The sequence below is a fragment of the Fukomys damarensis genome, unplaced genomic scaffold (genome assembly GCF_012274545.1).
Source record: "Fukomys damarensis isolate Sample0158 unplaced genomic scaffold, DMR_v1.0_HiC HiC_scaffold_19, whole genome shotgun sequence".
NCBI classification, from domain to species: domain Eukaryota; kingdom Metazoa; phylum Chordata; class Mammalia; order Rodentia; family Bathyergidae; genus Fukomys; species Fukomys damarensis.
Genome location: NW_022900931.1, coordinates 22,246,163 through 22,269,979, shown reverse-complemented (window position 1 = coordinate 22,269,979; position 23,817 = coordinate 22,246,163). Strand labels below are relative to the sequence as shown.

General features: G+C 41.5%; 1 protein-coding gene and 1 long non-coding RNA gene across 2 annotated transcripts; one reads left to right on the top strand and one right to left on the bottom strand.

Annotated features, from left to right (window-relative positions):
* Window positions 1–10,539: 10,539 nt before the first annotated feature.
* Med21 (mediator complex subunit 21) lies at window positions 10,540–16,644 on the bottom strand. Its single transcript, XM_010614955.3, has 4 exons — window positions 16,544–16,644; window positions 12,947–13,061; window positions 12,229–12,329; window positions 10,540–11,294 (listed from the first exon to the last, which is right to left on the bottom strand). Exons 1-4 carry the CDS (start codon window positions 16,583–16,585, stop codon window positions 11,118–11,120), a joined length of 435 nt encoding a protein of 144 aa, XP_010613257.1. The 5' UTR covers window positions 16,586–16,644; the 3' UTR covers window positions 10,540–11,117.
* A 200-nt stretch (window positions 16,645–16,844) lies between these two features.
* On the top strand, window positions 16,845–20,884 carry LOC104855900. The gene is made up of 3 exons (XR_778504.2): window positions 16,845–17,405; window positions 19,619–19,711; window positions 20,851–20,884. It is a non-coding gene; the product is annotated as an uncharacterized LOC104855900 (long non-coding RNA).
* The last annotated feature ends 2,933 nt before the right edge of the window (window positions 20,885–23,817 follow it).

Genomic DNA, 23,817 nt, shown 5'->3' with positions numbered 1-23,817 from the left:
TGTCCCCCGTGGGGAGGGGGTGCCGTTGCCACCACAGATACAGCACAAGGCTGCTCGGTTCCCCTTTAGTCTCCTCTCCAACAGGTTGAGTGCCGACTTCCCAAGGCTGTTTAAATCCATGCCTCTGCATACTTCGCTAAAGCCAGTGGTCACTGGGCAGGAAGGGTCATGCTGTTTCACTCAGTACTTTCACTGCCTCCATCGCAGTGCAGTCCCTAACCTTGTTATCATTAGATGTTCCAGTTAGCAGCTGGAGCAAAGGACAAAAAAAAAAAAAAGCCAGTCACCCCTGTGTTTGCTGGTGAAATTTGCTGCCAGGCTGCAGCGTCCTCTGTGTGGAGGAAGGCAACAGAGGAAGGAGTCTCATACCCCAAATCTGTCCTGTGTGGCTTGAGCTGGCCACACTTTAGCAGCCCATCAGTTTGTTGGAGACTTCCCAGTATGGCAATCCTTGCTTGCCAGGCAGGCAGCAGTGCCACCAGCAGCCCTTGCTAGTCTATGTTTGATCCTATAAAGTCCTAAACATGTTTTGTTTGATCTTTGTAGATCTCTTATTTTAGATTGATTTTGGCATCAGGATGTATGTCCCTCCTTTTCTTCCAGTTACCTGTGTTTTTAGCTGATTTTCTCTGAGTAGCTCCAACATGGCCCCTCCTCTATTCAGCCATGTTGAATCTCTAATTTTTGGTTTTTTCAGATGGAGTCTCACTGTATAGTTCAGGCTGGCCTTGATCTATGTAGCTGTATGTATCAGGCTGGCCTCAAATTCACAGCACTCCTTTTGCCTCAGCTTCACACACACACACAGGTGTGTGCCACCACACCTCATTGATTTTCTATAATAATGTATATAGATCCCTTATTTGCAAGAGTCATACCAAACTCATGGAGCAGATCATAAAACAAGAGTTTCCAAGAAATTACTTAATTTTGATAAGCAATTTCAGGGAATCGGGATGGAGACATGGAAAAGTAAAATCAGGCTGATGGTAAGAAAGAAAAACCAAGGGTGTATTGTGAAGCTGACTGCCACTGTAGCCACAACCCTCAAAGAGCCAGGTAGCTCAGGGTGAGGTGGCACACACCTGTATTGCTAGCTCCTTGTGAGGCTGAGGCAGGAGGACCACACGTTCAAGGGTAGCCTGGGCAATTTAGCAAGACATTGTGTCAAAATTTTAAAAAATGAAATAAAACAAAATTTTAAAAGAGTTGAGGACTGGGGATTTAGCTCAGCGGTTTGGTGGACTGCCTTGCAAGCGCAAAGACCCGAGTTCAATCCCCAGTACCAAAAAAAAAAAAAAAAGAGTTGAGATGGTAGAGCACCCCTGGGCACCCCTGGAAGGAGGGAGGGTGGAAGAGAGAGAGAGAGAGAGAGAGAGAGAGAGAGAGAGAGGGGTTATGAAACAGTATCCTAGTTCCATGTTTGCACATTTGAAAGGGACTTAAATGTTTCAGTACGTGTCACAGCGCTATAGCAAAGAAGCCTTAGGATAGGGGAAAAAGTGGCTTTGGAGAGCAGCTGGAGTGAGCAGCTGGAATATAAGTAATGAAAAAGAGGAGTTGAGAGACTGTTGTGGGCAGACCTCACATAGCATACGAGATATTTAGAGACTGAAATCACTAGTTCTTAAGTCATGAAGCTCATTAACTACAGTCTTGTGAGACCCAAGGTTTAATTTATTATTTTTTTAGACTAAGAACAATTGCAGTAAAAAAAGGTCAAATGGAAGCCCCTGGAGCTACCCCTCTCCCCATCAGCCAAGATAGTAATAAAAACTGACATTTCATCTCCAAGAATCATGAGAGAGATTTAGAGCCACCCTCAGAGAGGCAGAGGATGCAGGGGCGTGGTTCCCACTTGGTTATTGTTTTGCCTCTGCAAAAAACAGGTGGGCTGCAGATGAGTGGACACATGCAATGTGGAGATTGAGAAATTAACTCTACAAAGACCAGTCCTGCCAGGTTTGAGCAGGACATGAGCAGTAAGAGTACTTACTTACTGCATCTTTCACCGTTTGGTCTCTTTAAGTTTTGCTGGCAGAATAGTTCACACTGGTGTACACTGATTCAGTCCACGTCCAGGTGACCTGGAGGGTTGCTAGCTTTAGAGTGGAGCCGTGAATAAGAAAGGGATCTTCAGCAGGTGGAGTTTTTAGGGTTAGCAGTCTTGCTGGTTGGACTGTACAATCCAGCAGATCCCATAGAGAGTGTTTTTGTGGAGGGAAAAGATGCCATATGCATCACTTGGCTCGTCCCCAAAGGAAGGAGTCTAAAAGTGCTGCTCCACCATTTGCTGCAGAGAACTATACATTCCGTTCACAGTGCAAATCCTGGTAGGTTACCGGGTGCGGAAAGAGCCTGAGTCCCTCACCACGGGACATCAAGTGGCCTGCGGTCAGGAAAGCTCACCATGCACTGGATTCCCTCAGAGCCCTACATTCTAAGGTTAGGTGGGCCGGGCAACCATCTAGCATAAGTGAGATGTAGTGCACCTGACATTGCGCTTGAGGAGGTGCTGGAGGCACAGATGAGCTGCTGCAGCACTGGCTGCTTCTCTCCCTTGGCTCTCACCGTGGCTGCAACAGGTGTCCGTAGAGCCAGCCCACGGAGGAAGAAAAGCACAAGACACTTCACAGATAGGCCAGCTCAGTGATGCTGGTACAATTTGGTGATGGACTATTGCCAGCGTCATTCCTACAAAGCAATGATCTTGAGAGACAAAGTGCGGGCAAAGCCGCAGGGAAATCAAAGCCGCTGTCTTAGTCTGTTTTGTGCCACTGTAACAAATACCAGAGACTGGCACTTTATAAAGAAGAGGTTTATTTGGCTCACACTTCTGATGGGTGGGAAGTCCAAACAGGTGCTAGCACCTGATGGGGCCCCTGGCTGGGTCACAGTATGATGGACGGCGTCACAAGGTGAAGCCCAGGAAAGAGTTGTGAGTGGAGGGCCTGAAGGGGACATGCTGATAACAATGCTGTCTCGTGGGTATTAATCCAGTTTCTCAAGACCTAATCCCCCCCAAGAGATGAATGTGCACCCCTCCCGAGGGTGGGGCGTCAGGACGTTTACTAGGCTCCACCTCTAAAAGGCTCCACCGCTTTTCAATACCTCTGCACTGGGGACCAAGCTTCCAGCGCGAGAGTCTTCAGGAGGCTAAATCATTCCAAACCACAGCAGCCATTTAAAAACATCATTAGTTCGCCTTGACGTGTACCTACACATTTATGGAATTTTTTTCAAGTCTGGAGGTCACACCTGTTAGGCAATAGCTCTGCCACTGAGCTGTACCCCTTCCCTATGTGTAAACTTTTAAATGTGTATTATCTTCACCCCTAAGATTTATAAAGGGCTTAAAAGTGATATTTGTATTAAGTGTTTGTTTAGGTGACCTGGATTTAAATTATTAACAATGCTAACAGCAGGGGAAGATTTCCTAGACCACCTGGAAAACACGAATAAGTAACAGGCTCTTTGAGAATTCTACTATCACTGCCCCATTGTTACCAGGTTTTGGGCTGCTGGAGTCTCCTGCTGAGAGGTGGTTTCTAGGCTTTTTCTATCCTGAACAAAGAATTGGTCAAGATGAACACAGAGAGTAGCTGGTTACATTTATTAAAGTAAGGAAAAGAAACTGGCTCAGCAGAGCAAGTTTGGGCCAAGTAAAAGTAGAGAAATAAGTACACTCCACAGGGCGAGAGTGGGCTACCATGAGAGAGCTCAGCAGCGAAGGTCTCAAGTGTCCACTGTTGTTGTTGTGTCACCCACTCCTCAGGCTGATGTCAGGTCTAGGCCTTCCTAGCCGAAACTCGTTCTCAGGAGAAGTCCATGTGCAGGGCTTTGGGACTGTTCTACACAAGTGTTCTGGGATTTTTTGTAATTAACAAGCCATGTCTACTTTCTCAGCTAGCTTTGCCATGCCCTGGTTTCCTGCCTCACTGCCAAAGGGAGATTTGGCAAAATAACACAAAGCCAGATTGAAACTGGAGTCATTTGTAGGAGAATGGGTGACCCACCTTGAGACCATCATGTTAAATAAAATAAATCAGACACACAAGCTTGGTGTGTCTCATATGACAGACCCACAATATGAAGAGCAAAATAAAAGACAACAGGAACTGGGGAGATAGATCTGTTCAAATGGGAAGGAGAGCAAGAAATGGAAGGAGGGTGATGGAGAGGAGGAAATGGGGATGAAACAAGAACTGAAATGTGTAATGTACATTATCGACCCTCAGGAGGAATGAAAGCATTAGGTACTTGCAACGATGTACCAATAAAAAAAAAGCTGAAAAGGGGGGCAGCAGGGTTTCAGAAACAACAAATGTGGCATTGTCAGAGCTCTGCCACTCACTGAGAGTGTGCCTTTGGAAAAGTTACTTAACATTTCTAAGAAGCAGGGCAGGGGAAGAGGAAGTAAAATTATTAAGTTGTGTTATGTACCTGCACAATCTCTCACGATGCACATGATTATCACACACTGCACGTACTATTAAAAATCAATAAAAACGCAAATGAACTGATGTTCTTTATATATGCATATTTATTTTTTACAAATTGATATAGTGTCATGCTAATATTTTATATGTTTTAAGACAGACCCCCCAAAAATAGAATTTTAAGAAGGATAAATTGGATTTGGTGGGGGAGAAACCAGGCAGGGAAGTACACCCAGGGCCTTACAAGCTGCTCCTCTGAGGACAAAATGTTAACAGTATTTGTTTGTCACATTTAAGTTACTGGTTTCAGAAAAATATTAGTTCAAATTATAACTGTAACACTAGCTTCCAGGGAACTTTGAAGGGGAATTTTTTGGCATTTGTAACAAACTAGTAAACTGCCCTCTTGTGGTGAAACATTTCTGTCTGGTTTCAGATATTTACCCTTCATAAGTAAGTTTTCAATCCATCTGGCAACGATATCATTTATATATATATATATATGCAGACATGCAGTGCTGAGGATAGTAATAAAAAATTCACTTTTAAAGATGGAAATCTGCTACTTAAATTTCAATATGAATTTTTTAATAATTGGTGGGTGGACTGAAAAATTAACACTCAGAAAGTGAAGCTAATTCTTCAATATGAATCCATAATTCTTGGCAGGATTATTCTGGCTATGAGAGTCATTAACACCAAATATTAAACTAAGATAAACTTATAACCAGAACTTCATGCCATTTTATTCCATGGTACAATATCCAAATTCTGTAATGAGTACAGCCCCTCTACCCCAGTAATGAAGACAGGATCACAGTGTGTCAGATCAACACGGAAGGCCCTGGCCACAGTTACACTGATCTCCCCTCCCTCACTGGTTACCTTGCCCGGACCCCAAGGTAGACTCTGGTGATTCTCCCCGCTGGTGTGAACTACGGTGAGCACAGTCAACTTAAGGGCAAAATAGATGAGAAAAGTGAGGAGACAAAATGTGAGATTCTCCAGGATATTGTAGACCATTTTTGGCTATTGCTCTGACGGAGATAAGCACCTATTTGAGTTTTTTTTTTTTTTTTTTTTTTTTTTTTTTTTTTTTGGTACTGAGGATCAAACTCGGGTCCTTGTGCTTGCAAAGCAGCTGTGGGAACCACTGCGCTAAATCCCCAGCCCCATCTATTTGAGTCTTAAGCAGAGGATCATTTAACCACATGTCTGCTGGGCATGGTGGTGCACAACTGTAATTTTAGCTACTTGAGAAGCTGAGCCAGAGAGATCACAAGTTTGAGGCCAGCCTTGGCGACTTAGCCAGACCCTATCTCAGAATAAAAAATAAAGGGCTGGGGACGTAGCTCAGTAGTTAAGCACTTGAGTCACGGTGTGAGGCACTAGATTCAATCCCCAGGCACGCGTGTGCGCACACACAGAAATTCTATAAATGTAATTTAAGCGTGCACACTAATATACATACATTTGCGGGCATTACATATATTTCATGTTTCCAAGGCTCTTCCCTGAATGGCTCCAGATTAAAGTGGGCCAGTGGAGGAAAATCATGACATCCAGTGACAAGGAAGCATCAGTCAGTACTCTCAGAATGCATGGGCTGCAGACACCGGGAGACAAGAAAGTTGAAAGGCCACAGCTTGTTCTCTTTCCTCTCATCTTTCCAATTTCCAACCCTAGAGACCATTAAGGACTTGGCTTCATGGCAAATAAAGAGGCAGTGGTGTCTTCAGAGCAGCCACTTTCACAAGTGTCTTTATCAGCTTCCCCTCTTCTTCACTCTGGTGGCCACACTCTCTCACAAGCTCGGAGGAGCCACTTCTTCAGTAACTGGTTTTTGCTCTTCTGACTTCTTCCTGGCAGTCCTGCACTTCCCTAGCTCCTCCCACATCTGCTGAGCAAATCCTTTATTCCTGTAATATTTACAAACGTGCTTTTTTTCATCGCTACACTCCATTGATCCCGACTCACTGATAATTTTGGTAGCAGAGACACAGAACCTTAAGGGTAGAAATCTGAAGGGTTTTTTCCTGATGTCACTGGACTAAAAGACATTAATGTCCCCTTGCTGTAGTAAATAGATCTATGGTAAAAGTGATTTAAATTATCAGAAGCAGCCTGGGTAAATTACTGAGCTGAGAAAGTAATGCAGTGGTAGAGAACTTATATAAAGATTAAAAAAAAAAGTAACAACAACAAAAGCCAACCGATATAGATTTTGAACAGTTTACAACATTGGCATTTAACATAATTATTGGTATGTTAGGAAAAAATTTAGAGCTATTTTATCATCTATATTTTGTTTCTCATTTTTCTGTTTATTTCCTACTGTCCTGTTACTTGAACCTTTAAAAAAAAAAAATCTGTGTAGAGTATTTTAAAAAGTCATTGCTCTAAGGAATACTCATAGCCTACTGCTATTAATATTGTTTACCATTTTTAAAACATGTGCTGTGACAGAATGCATATTTAGCACATTGCAAGGCCCTAGGTTCAATCCTCAGCACCAAAAAGTGAATTAAAGCGGTATGTAGAAATCTTACCATTTAGATTAATTCTCCTGCCTTCATACTCTTCATAGACCAAGAATCATATGAAACAATGCTAATTTTTTTATCCACCATCAAAAGTAATTTTTAAAACCTCAAGAAGTCTGTTATACTTACTTTTCCATCATGCATTCCTCATTCCGGCTACTCCTACTCTAACCCTTCCCTTTCTGAAAAGCTGCCTTCAACATTTCTTTTAGAGCAGGTCAGCTGGTAATGAGTTCTGCTGGTTTTCCTTCATCTGAAAAAAATCTTGATCTTACCTTCATTCCTAAAGGGTATTTTTCCTAGATGTTTCTGAGTTGACAAGTGTTTGCTTTTCTCTCCTTCCCCTCTGCCCCCACCCTTAAATGTAATGCTACTTCTGATTGAAACCAGCTCCCTCTAGCTATTGGGTCCTTGTTCAGTGAAGATTGAAGCCAACAAACCATGTGGGAAGTGGTGGGAAATGGCCAAATGTGTTTATTCAATAGAATAAAAGAAAAGAGCTCCTCACTCATCAAGGAGGGGTAAAACCATACGTGCTAAGGTCTACTGGGCTCTTATACAGTTTTTGGGGACTGGTGTACCTGACAGAAAGCAGGGATGTGCCTGTTTGCAGGTAGCCCAGAAAGCAAACTGCTTAGTTTGCCTTTCATTTCTTTCAGGGTCTCTCATTTGGGGAAGGACCTATTCTTTTGTCCCCTTGCATTCCTAGGCCTTGATGGTCAGCTGACTTGTTAATTACTTGGACCCTTTGGTATTTAACTCACTTAAACCCTGACTTTTTAGCGTACTTCAGGTCTACTATTCAGGAGCTGTGCCTATCTGCCTAACCTCCCCTATCTATTGGCTTCACGACCTTCAGTTTCTGGTGAGAAATATGCTTGTCTTTTACTCATTATTTTCATACAGACAATGTGTTGTTTCTCTGTGGTTGTTTTCAGTACCTTTATCTTTTCAGAAAATTGATTGTGACATGTCTGGGGGTAGCTTTATTTTTCTGCTTGAGGTCTGCTGGGCTTGAATATGTACAGCTTTACTTTCACCAGTTTATTCTTCAAATACTGTTTAACCCCGTACTTTTTACTCACACATGGATATTAGATATTCTCATTGTCCTCTGGGTCCCTGAGGCGGTCACTTTTTCTTCAGGTCAGTCTGTTGTTTAGATCAGGTAATCGTCAGTCACCTGTCCTGCAGCTAGCTGACTTCCTTTCATCTACACTGCACTTGCCCTGTGTATTTATTACTAAATATTTCAGTTCTAAAATTTCCATTTGGTCAGTCTTTGTACCTTCTATTTCTTTGCTGAAACTTTCAGATAACTTCAAAAGTATTCACTGTTATCTTGGATAATTTTTACAGTAATCATCTTGAAGCCTGTTACATACATGATCTGGGGTTTTTGCTATGAACCAGTTGTCTTTTCCTATGCTTGCTAATTCTGAAAATTCCAGTTATCTGTATGCCAAGCGATTTTGGATTACATACCTGGCATTTTGAATATATGAACTTCTGGGCCTTGTTTCATCCTATATACAATTCAAATGTTTATTTTAGCAGGCAGTCAGGTTTGTTGGACTCAGGCCACAAGTTCCAAGCACTGAAAGGTGGGTTGTTTCTGGTGTAAATTCGACTTTCAAAACCTTTCTCTTGCTGTTAGGATGTCTCCTGTGTGTGCCATGCAGAGACCAGTGTCGGACCTGGCTGGCTGCCTCTCTCGTAGTCCATTTCTCAAAGTCTGCATGCTATTTAGAGTGCAGCCACACACACAGCCAGGTGAGGAGGTATTCAGGAACAACTTTAAGGGGTCACTCACCCAACTTCCTGCCTCTCCTCAATCTCCTAGTACTTCAAGATCTCTGAGGCTCACTTGCAATCCTCCAGCTAAAAAACTGAGGCTTTTGTTACCCTGCTAAGCCACACACTTCCATCAACTGTGGCTACACCCAAGCCAAGCAATGAGTGGAGAGCTAAAAAAAAGAGGCAGGGGGCAAGGATTTAGCTCAGTGGTTCCGCCACCTGCCTTGCAAGCACAAGGTCCTGAGTTGGATCCCCAGTACTTAAAAAAAAAAAAAAAAAGCAACAGGGATTTGTTTTACTATGTTGGGGTCACAGCTTCAACAATCCTAGGGAAGAAGTTCCCCTTCCTGAGTTTTGGATTTCTTTATATTAAGCCTTCCTTTAAACTAGCTAACGACTTTTCCTTCTCTTTATTACCTTCCTTGGACCCTTTATTATACCTTATATACTTCTAAAAGCAGTTCTCTGATCAAATCTCCTCTCCTCCAATAACCACTCAAATGAAAGGAATGGATTTATGCCAAATGTCTGTGATAGCAAAATGTTATTAAACTTTAATGACAGTAGCCATAAAAAATCTAAAAGTTCACAAATATCTAAGCCTAGCCAATAAATTGCTGCAACTTTTGTAACTACTGCTGGTGCTACTGAACTTTGAAACACAGTATTTTTCAAGAACTGTAGAACAGTTTATGATGGAAACAATATACAAAATGTTCTATTGTTCTTTGTTGTTAGTTTATACTGAGCTACATATATCCCCAGCCCTTTTTCTTATTTTTTGAGACAGAGTCTCCCTAAATCACTAAGTTGCCCAGGTTGGGCTCAAACTTGTGATCCTCCTGCCTTAGGTTCCCAGTGCCCTGTTGTTCTTTATGCTTCTCCAGAAATTTAAACAATAAACAGCAGACTGTGGCAAGAGCAGCTCAGGACAAAAGCACTTTAGGAGACAGAACCAATTATGTGTGGAACTTAAGCTTTCCAACAGGGTTAACTGGTGAGATTCAAGAGTTGGATGAATACAGTTGATAATGCTGACATTAATGTTAGCAATAAAACTGAGGGGAATGGAGAGATCAGTATAGAAGTGATTGATGTAGACGTGTGTTCTAGTCTCATTAGAATATAACAAGAAAGTTTTGAGAGGGTAGTGAGATCAGAAAACAGTATCTTCAGATAAAGATAGTAAGGAACTGATGACTCAAGAAACACAGTTCACGGTGACAAGCAAATTAAGGATAGAAAAAAGCAGTTTTAAAAAGAGTATTAAACTGAGTATAGTGGCACATACTTATAATCCCAATCCTATGGGAGGCTAAAGCAGGAGGATCACAAGTTTGAACCCAGCCTGGGCAACTTAGTGACTTAAGATCCTGCCTCAAAATAAAAAATGGGCTCGGGTGAAGGCTGTCAGTTCAATTCCTAGTAACACAAAAACAAAGAAGAGAATATTAAAAAGATAGTCTGGGATATGGGATAAAGAAAATGTCTCACAATAGCACAGGAATTCTACAGACAAGACAATTTCTAAGTAAAAGCAAGGTAAACCAGAATAGATAGGAGGTTCTGGAAAAGAAAAGGTTTGCATAAATGACCTACTCTCATCTACCCATCCTAACCTTATGTTTCTTTTGTTTTTTTTGGTTTTTTGAGACAGGGTCTCACTATGTAGTTGAGACTGACCTGGAACTCACTGTGTAGCCCAGGCTGGTCTCAAATTCAGTGATCCTCCTGACTCAGTTTCCCAAGTGCTGGGATTACAGGTGTGCGCCACCAGGCCCGGGCTCCTTATGTTTCTTAAAAGCAACAGAGCAAAAAAAACTTTTGCTCAAAGGTCCATAGTTATACAATGCTACCTCTAAAGACGTGTCTAAGAACACCAACATAAACTGAAACATCCTGTAGCTCTGGCTTGAGGGATGTTATGATTTGTAAAAGGACTACAAAAATAAGACAGAACTGGGGGTATAAGTCTGTGGCAAAGAGCTTGCCTAGCTTGTGTTAGGCCGAGTTCCATTCCCCAGCATGCAAGAAAAAAAAGACAGAACTTCACAGTGTATCTGTTTAACTGTATTATGAACATTAATGCAATATCTGCCTTAATAATTTCATTCAGATCTAAAAAATGATAGCATAGTGATGGTTTAAAGCTGACTCAATCACACTTTTGCAAGTTTTTATCAAGAGTGAAAATAGAAGGTTATTAAAATAGCTAAAAAGGTATCAAGAATCATAGTGCATGTTTCCGTAACTCTCGGTAAGGCTCATTTCTCAGTCTGATGCAGAATTCATAATGCACGGAGACAGTTCTCGGCTTCACCACAGGGCGTTCCTGGTGCTATGAGTCTGGAAGAGTCTGGCTGTGGGTGCCGCTTCTCGTCTTCAGCTGGGACTGCGCGATGTCGGCCAGCGCGCTCTGGATCTTCTCCAGAAGCACATCACCTCGATAAACGACGTCCTCCAGGCACGTCGCAGCTTCATGGTTTTCTTCTTCCAACTTATATAAGCTGGCTGCCTTCATAAGACACAGATTTTAAACTCTTTAAGAGTTGAAAAGGAAAGAAACTGCAGTAGAGTTTTTTATTTTTAAATCTGGATGACTCTGAAATTGTTGTAATATTTTTCAGGAGCAGGAATTCTAAAACTCGGATAACTTATGAATTTTTATAAACTAGACAAAGAGGGGATTTTTAATCAGGAATCTCTAGGTACTAGATATGTAGGAGACTATCGTCCATACTGTTTAGGATCTTGCTATGTAGTTTAGGCTGGTCTTGAACTCAATGAGTAGCCCAGCTTGGCCTAGAACTCATGGCCATCTTCCTGCCTCAGCCTCCCACCAAGTGCTAGGATTACTTACATGTGCCACCATGTCCAGCCACCTACTCTCATTCTTTGCTAGGAAAATAGACAAACTTGGGCCAGAGATTTAGCTCAGTGGTGTGCACCTTCCTTGCAAGTGCAAGGTCCTGAGTTTGATCCCTGGTACTGAAGAGGAAAAAAAAAAAAAATAGGCAAACTGAAGATAGGAGGCTTTCTTGTAGCTCTAAATTTAAGACATAGATATAAAGATAGATATAAAGATACAGATATTCAGCACAACCTTCAATAGAGTATACTAGCTCACTATTAACAAAATGCCTATTTTCAAATTTATATATTTATTTATTTTTGGTACTGGAGATTGAACTTGGGATCTTGCACTTGCGAGTCAGGCAGCAGAACCACTGAGCTAAATCTCCGGCACCTATTTTTAAATTTAACCTTAAAGTAACTTTGAATTTAACAAAAGGTATCAAATCTATCTCCTGTAATAAGAAACTCTCTATTACTAATAATAAAGAAAAAATTTTTTTTGGTACTGAGGATCAAACTCAGGACCTCATGCTTGCCAGGCAGGTGCTGTGCCATTGAGCTACAACCCCAACCCACGAAAGAGATTTTTTTACCTGTAAAGCAGCTGTAGATTCTTCACTGGGTAAGGAATCTATCAAAACATCAATGTCTTTTGCGGTTCGTGCAATCAATGCAGCAAAGAGCTGGGCATACTCTAGGGAAAGATATAACTAACTTAGGATATCAAAGAAGCTCAAGTTTTCAGAATTAGAAATTAAATTTTAAGTTAATGACATTGGAAAAGTTCACAGAACCAGCTAGAACCAGTGGTGGTACGTGTGTAACTGTCCCCATGTGGGCATGTCCCACCTGATGGGTCAACTCCCCTGGTGGCTCAGAGATGCCCCGAAGTGAGACACACAAATTATGGCCTCATCATGAGCGTATTAAAGAATAATTTCAGCACACCTAGCATATTATACATCTAACTTCCTATCAGCTCAAATTGGAAATGAAGCATAATTTCATTATTAGGACAATATAGTGGTCATCTGACCAAAGAATCTGTAGTGGGGTGCCTTCCCTGCTAAGGTTCTGCAAGCTAAATTCAAACAAGATTTCCTCTAAAGGCATAAGAATCTGTTATTTGATACGAGCAGAATTATGAAATGTGTGGATTGATTGGAATAAATTCACTTATTTTATGACAAAACTTGAAAAATATCCTCAGTTTTAGAAAAAAGCCATAAGTTGTTTCTCAATATGTCTATTTATAAAGGGTTATTAAGAATGTGAGAATAAAACCTCAAGAAGTTAAGAAAACTTATTTACCTTCTGTAGGGTTAGCTGGCTGGTCTTTGTTAATTGCTGTCTGAATATTACTGAACGAGGCAGGAGGACCACACTGCTGCAGTACTCCAATGGCATTGCAGAACTGATCTGCGAGCTTGGGCCAAAGAAAACATGTCAAGGTCAGAAAACATTTATCAATTTTAAAGATCTTATCAGTAAAGGGAACATGATGGGAACAGGATTTAAAAACAATGATCAATGAGCAAGGGAATCAAAATAGAAAGGAGTATTTTTGTATAAAATAAGCCAGTGATTATTAGCCATGATTATTGTGATTATTATTTTGGTCCTGGGAACTGAAGCCAGGGCCTTACACAAGCTCATCATGTGCTCTACCACTAAACCACACTCCAATGTAGATTTTAAAAAAATAATAATTATTTTTTGGTACCAGGGATCAAACTTGGGACCTTGTGTTTTCAAGGCAGGTGGTGAAACCGCTGAGCTAAATCCCCAGCCCAATTAAATATTTTAATAATGCAAAGAAAACCAAGTTTGTTGTCAATCTCAGTGAAGTTCTACTTAGTATCACTCTAGTTGAAACAGTTAAGAAAGAAATACATACAAAATAATCTTTCTTTTCTTGTAAAGATAATAGAATAAGAAATAAAAAACAAAATTTATTGCAAGCAACAAGTAAATACTTTGTGGGGGTAATGGTAGCAGACAGCAAATTTGACAGGAAAGTGCCTAAATATGGCCCCAGGATTCATTAAAAATAAATTACCTTGTACAAAATACATGACTCCTTTTCTAAGAATGCAGTAAGCAAGTGTAAAGAAACAGTGATAAAATGACTTTGAGAAAAGATACCTTAAGCAATCAGAAAAATATTTCTTTAAGACTCAAAGAGCCTGGTGCTCACATGGATTCTTTTAGCACTTTTGCAGATTGAGAATACCAAATCCTTTACTATCTCTAAACTAAACACTCCTATTTTCCCCATCAATTTCTCACTAATTCCCACCCCCCAAATCTTCCAGAGAGTAAGCATTTCTACTACATTTCTCTACCATAATTTCAAAATCAACAACTTCCTTTCTAAATAGACTTATAATTTTCTAGTTCGCCATGTTATTTTACACTGCTCCAAAAATGAGTTCATAAAAAAAAAAAAAAGAAGAAGAGAGTTCATTCTACCAAGATCTTCAAGATATATCCCCAACTATCAGGCTGTTTCAAAGCCTTCAATAATCTAAGTGAGTTCTACTCAATCACATTCTACTATTTCCTCAGATCTACCAGCCTATTCATAAATTAGTTTATGACTAAATAGCTTGCTCATGTTTTGCTATTTGTAATGCAGTAAGTACTCAGAAGCTATATATATATATAGATAGATAGATAGATAGACAGATCATACTACTATATATCTAGACATATTACTAGTAGCTTTTCTATTTTTAAATTGAAATATTTTATATCACATTGCTGTCATTTGGACAGAAAAAAAAAAAAATTCAACACAGTGGCTCTCTCGTCCTGGAAAAAACTTTGAAGATTCATTAATTCAAAATATTTGCTGAAGCCAGTGTCTGGTAGCTTCAGGCACTGGTGGCTGATGACTGTAATCCAAGTTCTGGGATTATAAGGTAAGAAGGATTGCCAGTTTGAGCAATTTAGCAAGACCCTGTTTCTAAATAGAACTTTTTTAAAAAAAAGCTGGGGATAGAGCTCAATGTGAAGGCCAGGTTCAATCTCCAGTATCCTAAATAAGTAATTGGAAATCAATTCATCAACCCCAGGGCAATTACTGTATAAAGGTACAGTGAGTGTAACATAGTTTCTGCATTCACAGATATCTATCTATCTATCTATCTATCTAGATAGATGTTTTTTTGTGGTACCAGGGATCAAAATCAGGTCCTTCCACTTTATACGGCAGCAGAACCACTTGAGCTAAATTCCCAGCCCTAGACTAATAATTACAATTAGATTAAATGCTACGATTCCTTCTATTTTAGTTCATGTAGCTGTGTATTCCAATCTGCTTTAAGAGTTGAAAACACTTGACTCATTGTAACTCCCTAACCACAAACTGTTTTTGCATCATTTGAATATCTCTTGAGTATGACATCTTTCCAGCCTCCTTAAGGAGTATCTCTTTGTAAACACGATAGTGCTTATATACACAACAGGCACTCATACTACTTAACCTAAAGGCTTCTCGCTCAAATCCAATTATTAACATGCTTACCTTAGAGTTAGGCCATATTCACTTTGTTCTTATTGTCCTAGTTACAAGACACATATGAATTTGCAAAACTATCCCCCAAATAACGTTTCTATCCAGTAGCATCTAACAATTTGATTTTGTTACACCTCAAAGGAGTATCTCTCTGAGGGGAGGTTCGCTGCCCAGACAAGTCACTGCAAGGTACTTTTACCTTGGTGAATTCATCATCATTTAGGTGCTCAGCCTTAAAAGCTCCTATTTTATTTACATAGGATAGATCAGTTTTGTTTTGTTTGTTTGTTTTGAGACAGAGTCTTGCCAGGTATTCTAAGCTGCCCCTGAACCCACTATGTAGCCCAGGCTGGCCTCAGATTCATAGCGATCCTACCACCTCAGCCTCCCAAGTGCTGGGATTACAGGTGTGGGCCACCATGCCTGGCTTAGGATAGATCAGTTTTTCACAAATAGACTAACACATCTCACATGCAAGGAGACTGACATCTTAAGAAGAAGGCCAAGTTATTAGCTTCCAGGGAGGAAAAAAAGAAGAAAAAAACCAAAACCAAAAAACAAACACCCCTCCCCCCAAAAAACAAAACACCAGAATACCAGGTATTTAGGTTTTCCAGGCAGCACAATTTCTTGTATTAGGCAGGCAGCTTGCTTGGACATCAAAGTTACAGTCAGAATGATACTAAGAAACACAAGTACCAACGGGGAGCTGTTTATCTCAGAATGGGAATAACTTCACAGACATACCGTTTGCTTGCATTACTTTTAGCACAGGCATAACAAGCCTGAAAAATAACCTGAAGGAACAAAGTTAGGGGAGCTGCTTACAAGATCTAAAGAAGACTTCAATAAACAGAAAGACATACAAAAATCACCACGTTCATTATCATAAAGATGTCAGTTCTCCCCAAACCGATGTAGCTACGGCTTGGTCTAGAGATGAGACAAGTCGCTAGACCTAAAGGACTGAACTAAGGTGAAACAGCTTATCACCTCCACATTTCTCCTGCCCCAACCTCAAAGTACAAGCGAAGAACTACTCGGTTAACGCTTGATTACAGAGATCCGATCATCAGGAGTAAGGGATCCCCTTGGCGGGTTAAAATTTATAAGCAAAAAACAAAAAACAAACGCAACTGTCTTCCCTCTCCCTCCCCAGGAGACCCCAGGAGCACTGGGGGCGGACAGAAGCGCCGTCAGAAGACAGGCTGGGCCCCGTGCCCTGCTCTCCGGCCCCGGGGGGCACCCTTCTCCCACCGCTCGGGGTGGGCGCTTTCTGCCGAAGCCCTGACTCCCCATTTCCAAGTTTTATCTCTCAAGCCTCCATCCTCTCCTTCTTTTTACCTCAGGAGTAAGAAAGAAAGCACTAATTGAATCAAATTCCTCACCGAGTTCACCGCGTCTTGCAGCTGCGTGAGCCGATCGGCCATGTTCCTCCCACAAGCACAGAAACGCCAAAGCAGCTGTTCGTGCGCGATTGGGCAGTTTTAGGTAGCGTCACTACCAATCATAGAGCTGCATCCTTAAAAGAGGTGGGGTCATGGAAAACGCACCGCCCGAGGAGGGACGCTAAACTAGCTGCTTGCCTGTGACTGGGCAGTTTTAGGGCGCGTTACAGCCAATCATAGGGCTGCGTTCTTATAAGGGGTGGGATCGTGCGGACCAGGACGCGCTAGGAGGGGGCGGAGATTTTCTGAGCCCGGCTTTATTTAGACTGGAACCGTCTGGACCAAGTGGCAGTGGCTTGGTTGCTTTGGGGGCCTGGCTAATCGTCGAGGTTGTTCGGTGTTCAACATTTGACAGAGACCATGGGTTTCTGCGGAGTTAGTGGGTGTTCTGACCCTCTCATCTATTCGTTTTTTTGACATCACCTCAAATACTTTCCTTTGCTTTTTGCTTTCCAGCTGGCCCGCAAAACATATACAGCAAGCAGTTCACAAATGCTTGGGAGTCGTGATATCGACTTTTCATTCAAATTAAAATTCACCAGGCAATGAAGAAGGCTGGATGAGGGTGTGTCGTCTCTTGCTTTGGGGCTGGGGATGCGGAGAGAACCTACCCAGAGATCAAGAGCATTCTTCGTGAAAATGCGCTGGATCCAGAGCAAGAGAGCAGACACTGGAGAAATGCAAAGCTCAGAAGCTAAGAATGAAAGTGGGCCACAGTGACTGGGGAAGAGGAGGAAGGGCTCTGTGACAGGAGGAGGAAGGGCTCTGTGACAGGAGGAGGAAGAGCATTTGGAGTTTAGAGGTAAGGTGTGAGCATAAGTGTAATAAACTTATTTGTGTGACAATGAGGAAATTGGTGTGAGGAACAGAAGGGTTGGGGAGTGGAAAATGGAGGATTCACAGTGTGATCGGAGAAACAGGAGATTCCTAGAAAACAGGAAAAATAAGCAAGTAAGGCAGCTTCAATTTTAAGAACAGTCGGCTTCCGAATTGTTTCACTATAGTCTGGTTCCAGCAAACGTCCAAATGCTTCCTGATAATTTTCTGAGTGAAAATTATTCTCCACTTCAGCTCCACCCTTCACCCTTGGTTTTCATGGGTTCTTCAGCCTCTTTTGGCGATTAACTTCTTTAAGAATCAGATTAAGCCAGGCATGGTGATGTATACTGGGAACCTGGGGCAGGAGGCTAGAAAGTCTGAGCTCATTGAGGCCAACTTAGTGCCTCAGCTAAGGACTGGGGAGATGGCTCAGTGTAAAAAGGCCCTGGGTTTGATTTCCCGTAGGGGAAAATATTCATTCAAGGGTGCAAAGCCTTTCTCCAAACCAGATTCTGAAAAGTTTGCATCCATCTTTAAGGGATTTATGAATCTCCTAAAGCGTGGACTTGAGAAATAACTTAACCTGCCTAACAGTCTCAGTGTCCAGCTCAGGAATCTTTAACAGCAGCACTGTTGACATTTCAGGCCAAGTTGTTGTTTATTGAAATGTGCTATCCTATACACTGTAGAATGTTTAGCAGCATTTGTGTCCTTTATATATTAGATGGCAGTAACAAAGCCCCTACTCCAGATGTGATAACATAAAATATCTCCAAGCCGGGCGTGGTGGCACACACCTGTAATCCCAGCACTTGGGAGGCTGAGGCAGGAGGATCGCTGTCAGTTCGAGACCAGCCTGGGCTACATAGCGAGTTCCAGGTCAGTCTCAACTACACAGTGAGACCCTGTCTCAAAAAACCAATAAATAAATAGATAATAAATAAATAAAATATCTCCAGATGTTCCCAGATTGTGTCTAGGGTGGCAGTATTGCCCCTAGTTGAGTACCGCTCGCCCACCGCTTTCCTTATGCTTTTCCTTTCACAAAGCAGTTCCTTTCTTGCTGTCTAACTCATATTCCATCTTTTCAAGTTTTATTCTTGTAGGAAAGTAGGAAAATTCCTCTGACTGATTAAATTGTGTAGTTTGTGGGAAAATGAAACCAACATGATTCCCAAACAGGGCAGCTTCCAGAACCAGAGCCATTGAAGAACTCCTACCAACAGAGTGATTAGAGGGCATTTGGAAATGAAATGGAGGCCAGGCAGAAAACAATTTCATTGACTACATTTTAGTCCATCAGTCTGTGGTTACAGTGTAAGTAGTTAGTTGTTTATAACCTAAATGGTTAACTGGCTACATGGCCTTCAGTAACTGAGGTGGAATAGAAGAAATAAAAGAGAGGTAGAAGGGAAACAAGGAAATCATAACAAAAAATTCTATTTAAAAAGAAAAAAGACTGAAACTTCCAGGAGGCAGCTGAAGTCACCCAAGCGATCCATATCAGCATTCCTTTGGTTAAATTTAGGCTTCTTCCCTTTGAGACCTAGCACACCCGAAGCTCTTCAGGAATACTGCAAGTCCGTAAATTGGCTTACGTGAGAAAGAAAAGAGCAAAAGCCTGATCCAAAGATTAAAAAAAAAACAAAAACAAAAACACAACCCTGGGCCTACACCTGTAAAATGGGCTGGCATCCTTCTCGAGGTGGCCCGCCTTCTCCTGGGGTTTCTAGCCCTTCAGGGGAAGCATGAATGTTTCCCGTTCCAGGAGATGACATCTCATTGTTCTCAGCACCCATTTCCACTGTGGGGTGGGTCCTAACTCTCTGCCTGATAAGCCCTTCCAGTGCTTCTAACTAACCAGCCTGAAAATTCTTTTCCTGGGAGCCTGCAGCTTACTGTACAGAAGGGTGGATTAGGGTCCTCATTTCGGCATTGGGGACCCCCAGCTCCAGCCCACTGACAGAACCAGGCGAAGCTCAGTTATGTAGCTAAACTGCGTATTGTTTTAGTCTCTTGGGCCCAGTGCAGGTGCTGAGATCCATGGCCTCCCACAAAATCTTATTTAGCACGTGGAATTCACGATGTCCTGGAGTCCATGTAGATCTCTCTCTCTTCCCTTTTGTGATTTTGAGGTTTTTTTAAATGTGCTTTTTCATCTACTTCTATTCTCCAACTTCTCTTCTCCGACACAAGCTGGATTATATGTTTTTTAAGAGCAGCAACTCAGTATTCTGACCCCCCTGCTTGTGGTGCTGAGGATGGAAACAGAGCTTCATTGCATGCTGGGTAAGTGCTCTGCTGCTGAGCTACATTCTCCTTAAAGCGTGCGGTTTTGATAAGTACCATTTTCAGGCTTTATACTTTTAAAAGTTTTAAACATATACAAAAGTACTTTTTAAAAAGTTATAATAAAAGAGAACTGATAGTTCAGTGGTGGAGCACTTGTCTAGCACGCACAAACCCCTGATCTCGAAACCCAGTATAAAAAACCCCTCCAAACCAACAATACTCTCGGAGAGTAGAGTCTGCTACACACCTGAGCTATGTGCTATAGCCTGATATTTCTAGGGCCACTAGAAAACGCTGCAGTCAAGAGATGTAAACATGAATGAGGCTGATGCCAGCATCACACATATACCTTTTTACAGTAATTTTTTAAAATGTTGGAGTACACCCTAAAATGATGATGTTGTATAGTAAATGTATAAACCCATAGTATAGTCCTTTATTATCATTATCAAATAATACATACTATACATAATTACTCATGTTATTTTTTTTACAAATACAAGTACAGTAAGGGCTGGGGCGTGGTGACACACGGCTGTAATCCCAGCAGTCGGGAGGCTGAGGCAGGAGGATCGCTGAGTTCGAGACCAGCCTGAGCTACATTGTGAGTTCCAGGTCAGTCTCAACTACATAGTGAGACCCTGTCTCAAAAACCAAAAAAAAAAACTTCAGTAGGTTTGTTTACACCAGGATCACCATAAGCATTTGAGTAATGTATCACACTGTGATGTCTCCATTCCACCATCACGTATCAGTGTTGAACAAAACCTTACACAGCACATGGCTCTGTTCATACATGACTCTGCTCACTCATCAGACCATGAGTGGAAGATACTGAATGCATACTTTTGGACTGAATTTCCCAGCATAATGATTTGCATGTAATAGTTACTATATGAACACTTAGTGGATTTATATTGTTATATTTTGTGGCTGGGGAAAGAACCCAGGACCTTGTGCAGGCTAGGCAAGAGCTCTGCCACTGATACTTTTGAGAACATCTGTCTGGCAAGGTTCAACCTTGGACTGACACCACTCGTGCCTGCGTGCGTGCGTGTATGTGTGTGTGTGTGTGTTACTGAGGCTTGATCCCAGGGCCTTTACACTTTCTTTTTTCTTTTCTTATTTTGAAACAGGATCTTCCTAAGTCTCTGCTGGGCTCCAGCTTGTTATCCTCCTGTCTCAGCCTCCCAGAGTGCTAGGATTGCAGGTGTGCACCACCACACCCAGCTCTGACTCTGCTCTGTGTGTATGTATGTGGTGCTAAGGATTGAACTCAGTGCATTCACATCCCTGCCCCTTTAAAAAAATGTTTGGGGGTGGGGGGTGGGACAGAGCCTCGATAAGTTGCTAAATGGTTCAGGCTGGCTTTGAATTTGTAATCCTTGTGCCTCAGTCTCTCAGAGTGCTGGGATTACAGGCGTGCACACTGTGCCTGGCATCTGATCACACTCCTGTTATTAATCATTGGACCAAGAATTACTGTTGCAAAATATCTGTTGTAATAGTCTTCATTTTTGTTTTAATGACTTCTTGCCTCAACTCTGAAGATGCTCATAGTTTGCTGTTGCCAAGATATTCCCATGACCACACTCTGTTCTTCCTAAATAAGTATTGTTATTCTCTGGGGAGTCTCCCATTTTTTAAATTTTAGGTTGATAACACTTTTACACGAAAGCTTTTAAAAATGTATATTTAAAAATATTTTCTTATTCAAAAATAATAGAAAATCAGTATAGAATTTTTTACACAGAAATGTGCAAAGAAAATCATTCTTAATTCAGTCTATCTTAATCCACTTGGAGATAATGATTTTAAATATTTTTGGAATATATATTTTATATATATAATATAAACATATTTAATGCATCTTTCTGTGCATATAACCATGAATACATACTTAAAATGAAAATAATGTAGGCCTCATTATATATTTATTGCTTTGTAAGTTGCCATTTATAAAAACTTTAAGATCAATCAGTTGCTTTCGAAAACAAATGGAATGTTGCTCAGGATTCTATTACATGGATATATCGTAGGTGGTTTTTTTGTTTTGTTTTGTTTTGTTTTGAGACAGGGTCTCACTATATAGTTGAGACTGACCTGGAACTAACTATGTAGCCTAGGCTGGTCTCCAACTCACAGTGATCCTCCTGCCTCAGCCTCCCGAGTGCTGGGATTACAGGTGTGTGCCACCACGCCCAGTTTCTATATCATAGGTTTTTAATTAATTTCTCATTGTTAGCCATTTGGGCTGTTTTGGTTTTGCTACTATAAAAAACACCTCAACAAAAACTTTACACTAATTTTTATATGAATATCTAATTACATACTCTATAAAATAAGGTTTGAAGAGATTTTTGATGCGATTTACTTTATGAAAAATTGCGTCAAATTCCATTCCCACTACCCCTGTGTTAAAATGCCCACTCAGCTCTTTCATCCATAATGGATGAAATACTTAGATCTTGGTCTGTTAATTTATATTTTGCCTACTAGTGAGACAACTTTTTTGATGCATTTATTGACCATTTATATTTCTTTCTCTTTTTTCATGAACTTCCTATTCATGTTGTTTGCTAATTTTTATTTTTTGGGTATCATCTTTCCTTTTCATATTGTTTATGGGTTTTAAAAAAAACTTCCATAAAATTTAAATATTTATGTATCCAAATACATCATTTTTTTCTTCATGTTTTTCCCCCCTTTGCTATTGTTATTGTTTGTTGTTGCTCTTACAGGTTTTTTTTATGTACTGGAAATTGAAGCGCTGGCATTTTACCACTAAGCTAACCCTCCCTCCAGTCCTTTTAATTTTGAGACAGCGTCCATATCTAACTTTCCTAGGCTGGCCTCGATCTTGGGATCCTGCCTTAATTTCCAGAGCAGGTGGGATTACAGATGTGCACTACTCAATCGGCCTTCCTTTGCTTTTTGCTTAGGACGTTCCTCCCATTCTGAGATCAAGCTCTTAAAACCTCTACAGAGGGGGCTGGAGATTTAGCTCAGTGGTTCCACTGTCTGCTTTGCAAGCGCAAGGTCCCCAACAACAACAACAACAACAACAACAAAACAAAAAAACCAAAACACCCTCTAAGAGGTTTTTTCTGGCTCTCTGATGGTTGTATGTGTTTCTTCGGGATTTTACTTTGACAGCAAGTGTGCGATAGTCCCAGTTCTCTCTGCCCGATCCAGTTCAGCCCGTCGGTTACTAGAATGCAATCAGTTGACTAATCCAACCACTGATTCCAACGCTACCCTTGTCGTAATTCCTCCAGCGTCTTCCGGGGGATTTCATCTACTGTGTGTGAGAGTGAAAAAGCAACATAGAATAATAGTGCTACCAAGGCGTGCCCGTTTGGGTTAGACAGTGGATGATAGGACAATGGTCGCGCCTGTAGACATCATGGTGATTGCTATAGATGACAGTGGATACACTGAACATATGCTTTCCCCCCCCAAAAAAAAAGTTACTCATTAAAATATATACCTGGCAATTTAAATAAAACAGGTAAAGAAAGCAGGGCAGCGGGGATTTAGCTCAGGGGTTCCGCGGCCTGCCTTGCCAGCCAAAGGATCCAAGTTCGATCCCCGGTATAAATAAATAAATAAAACGATTTCAGCCTCAGTTGTTGAAAAAGAAAGAGAAGAAGAAAGAAAGCAGGGCAGTCATCCCCAAAGAACTGTAAATGAAATTCCGAAATCATCTCAGGAACCATCCTATGTCCCTTCAGCAGCGCCCGGGTATGAGGTTTCAGGGGAAGTTGAAGCTATGGTTGTCCGTTTTCGAGGATATTTCGCTTAGAGAAAACGGAACTTGGTTTTTCAGTGTGGTGCTCCCAGTATCAGCACAGGGACGATTACAGAACCAGCCTTCTCGGGCGTTTTACCCTAAAATCGGCCTCAGCAGCGAAGCCAGTTGCTCCGGGAGGAAGCGCTGTCCCCTTGTTGCGCAAAGCGCAACAGTGTCTTGGCAGGGGCCCCGATCCCTCTTTCCTTTCTCTTTGCTAAGGGCGGTTCAGCACGGGACTGAGACGTTAGTCCGCAACAGAAAGTGACTGCGCCCGGGTGTTGCAGAGACCCGAGGTCGAGCCGCGCCTGCC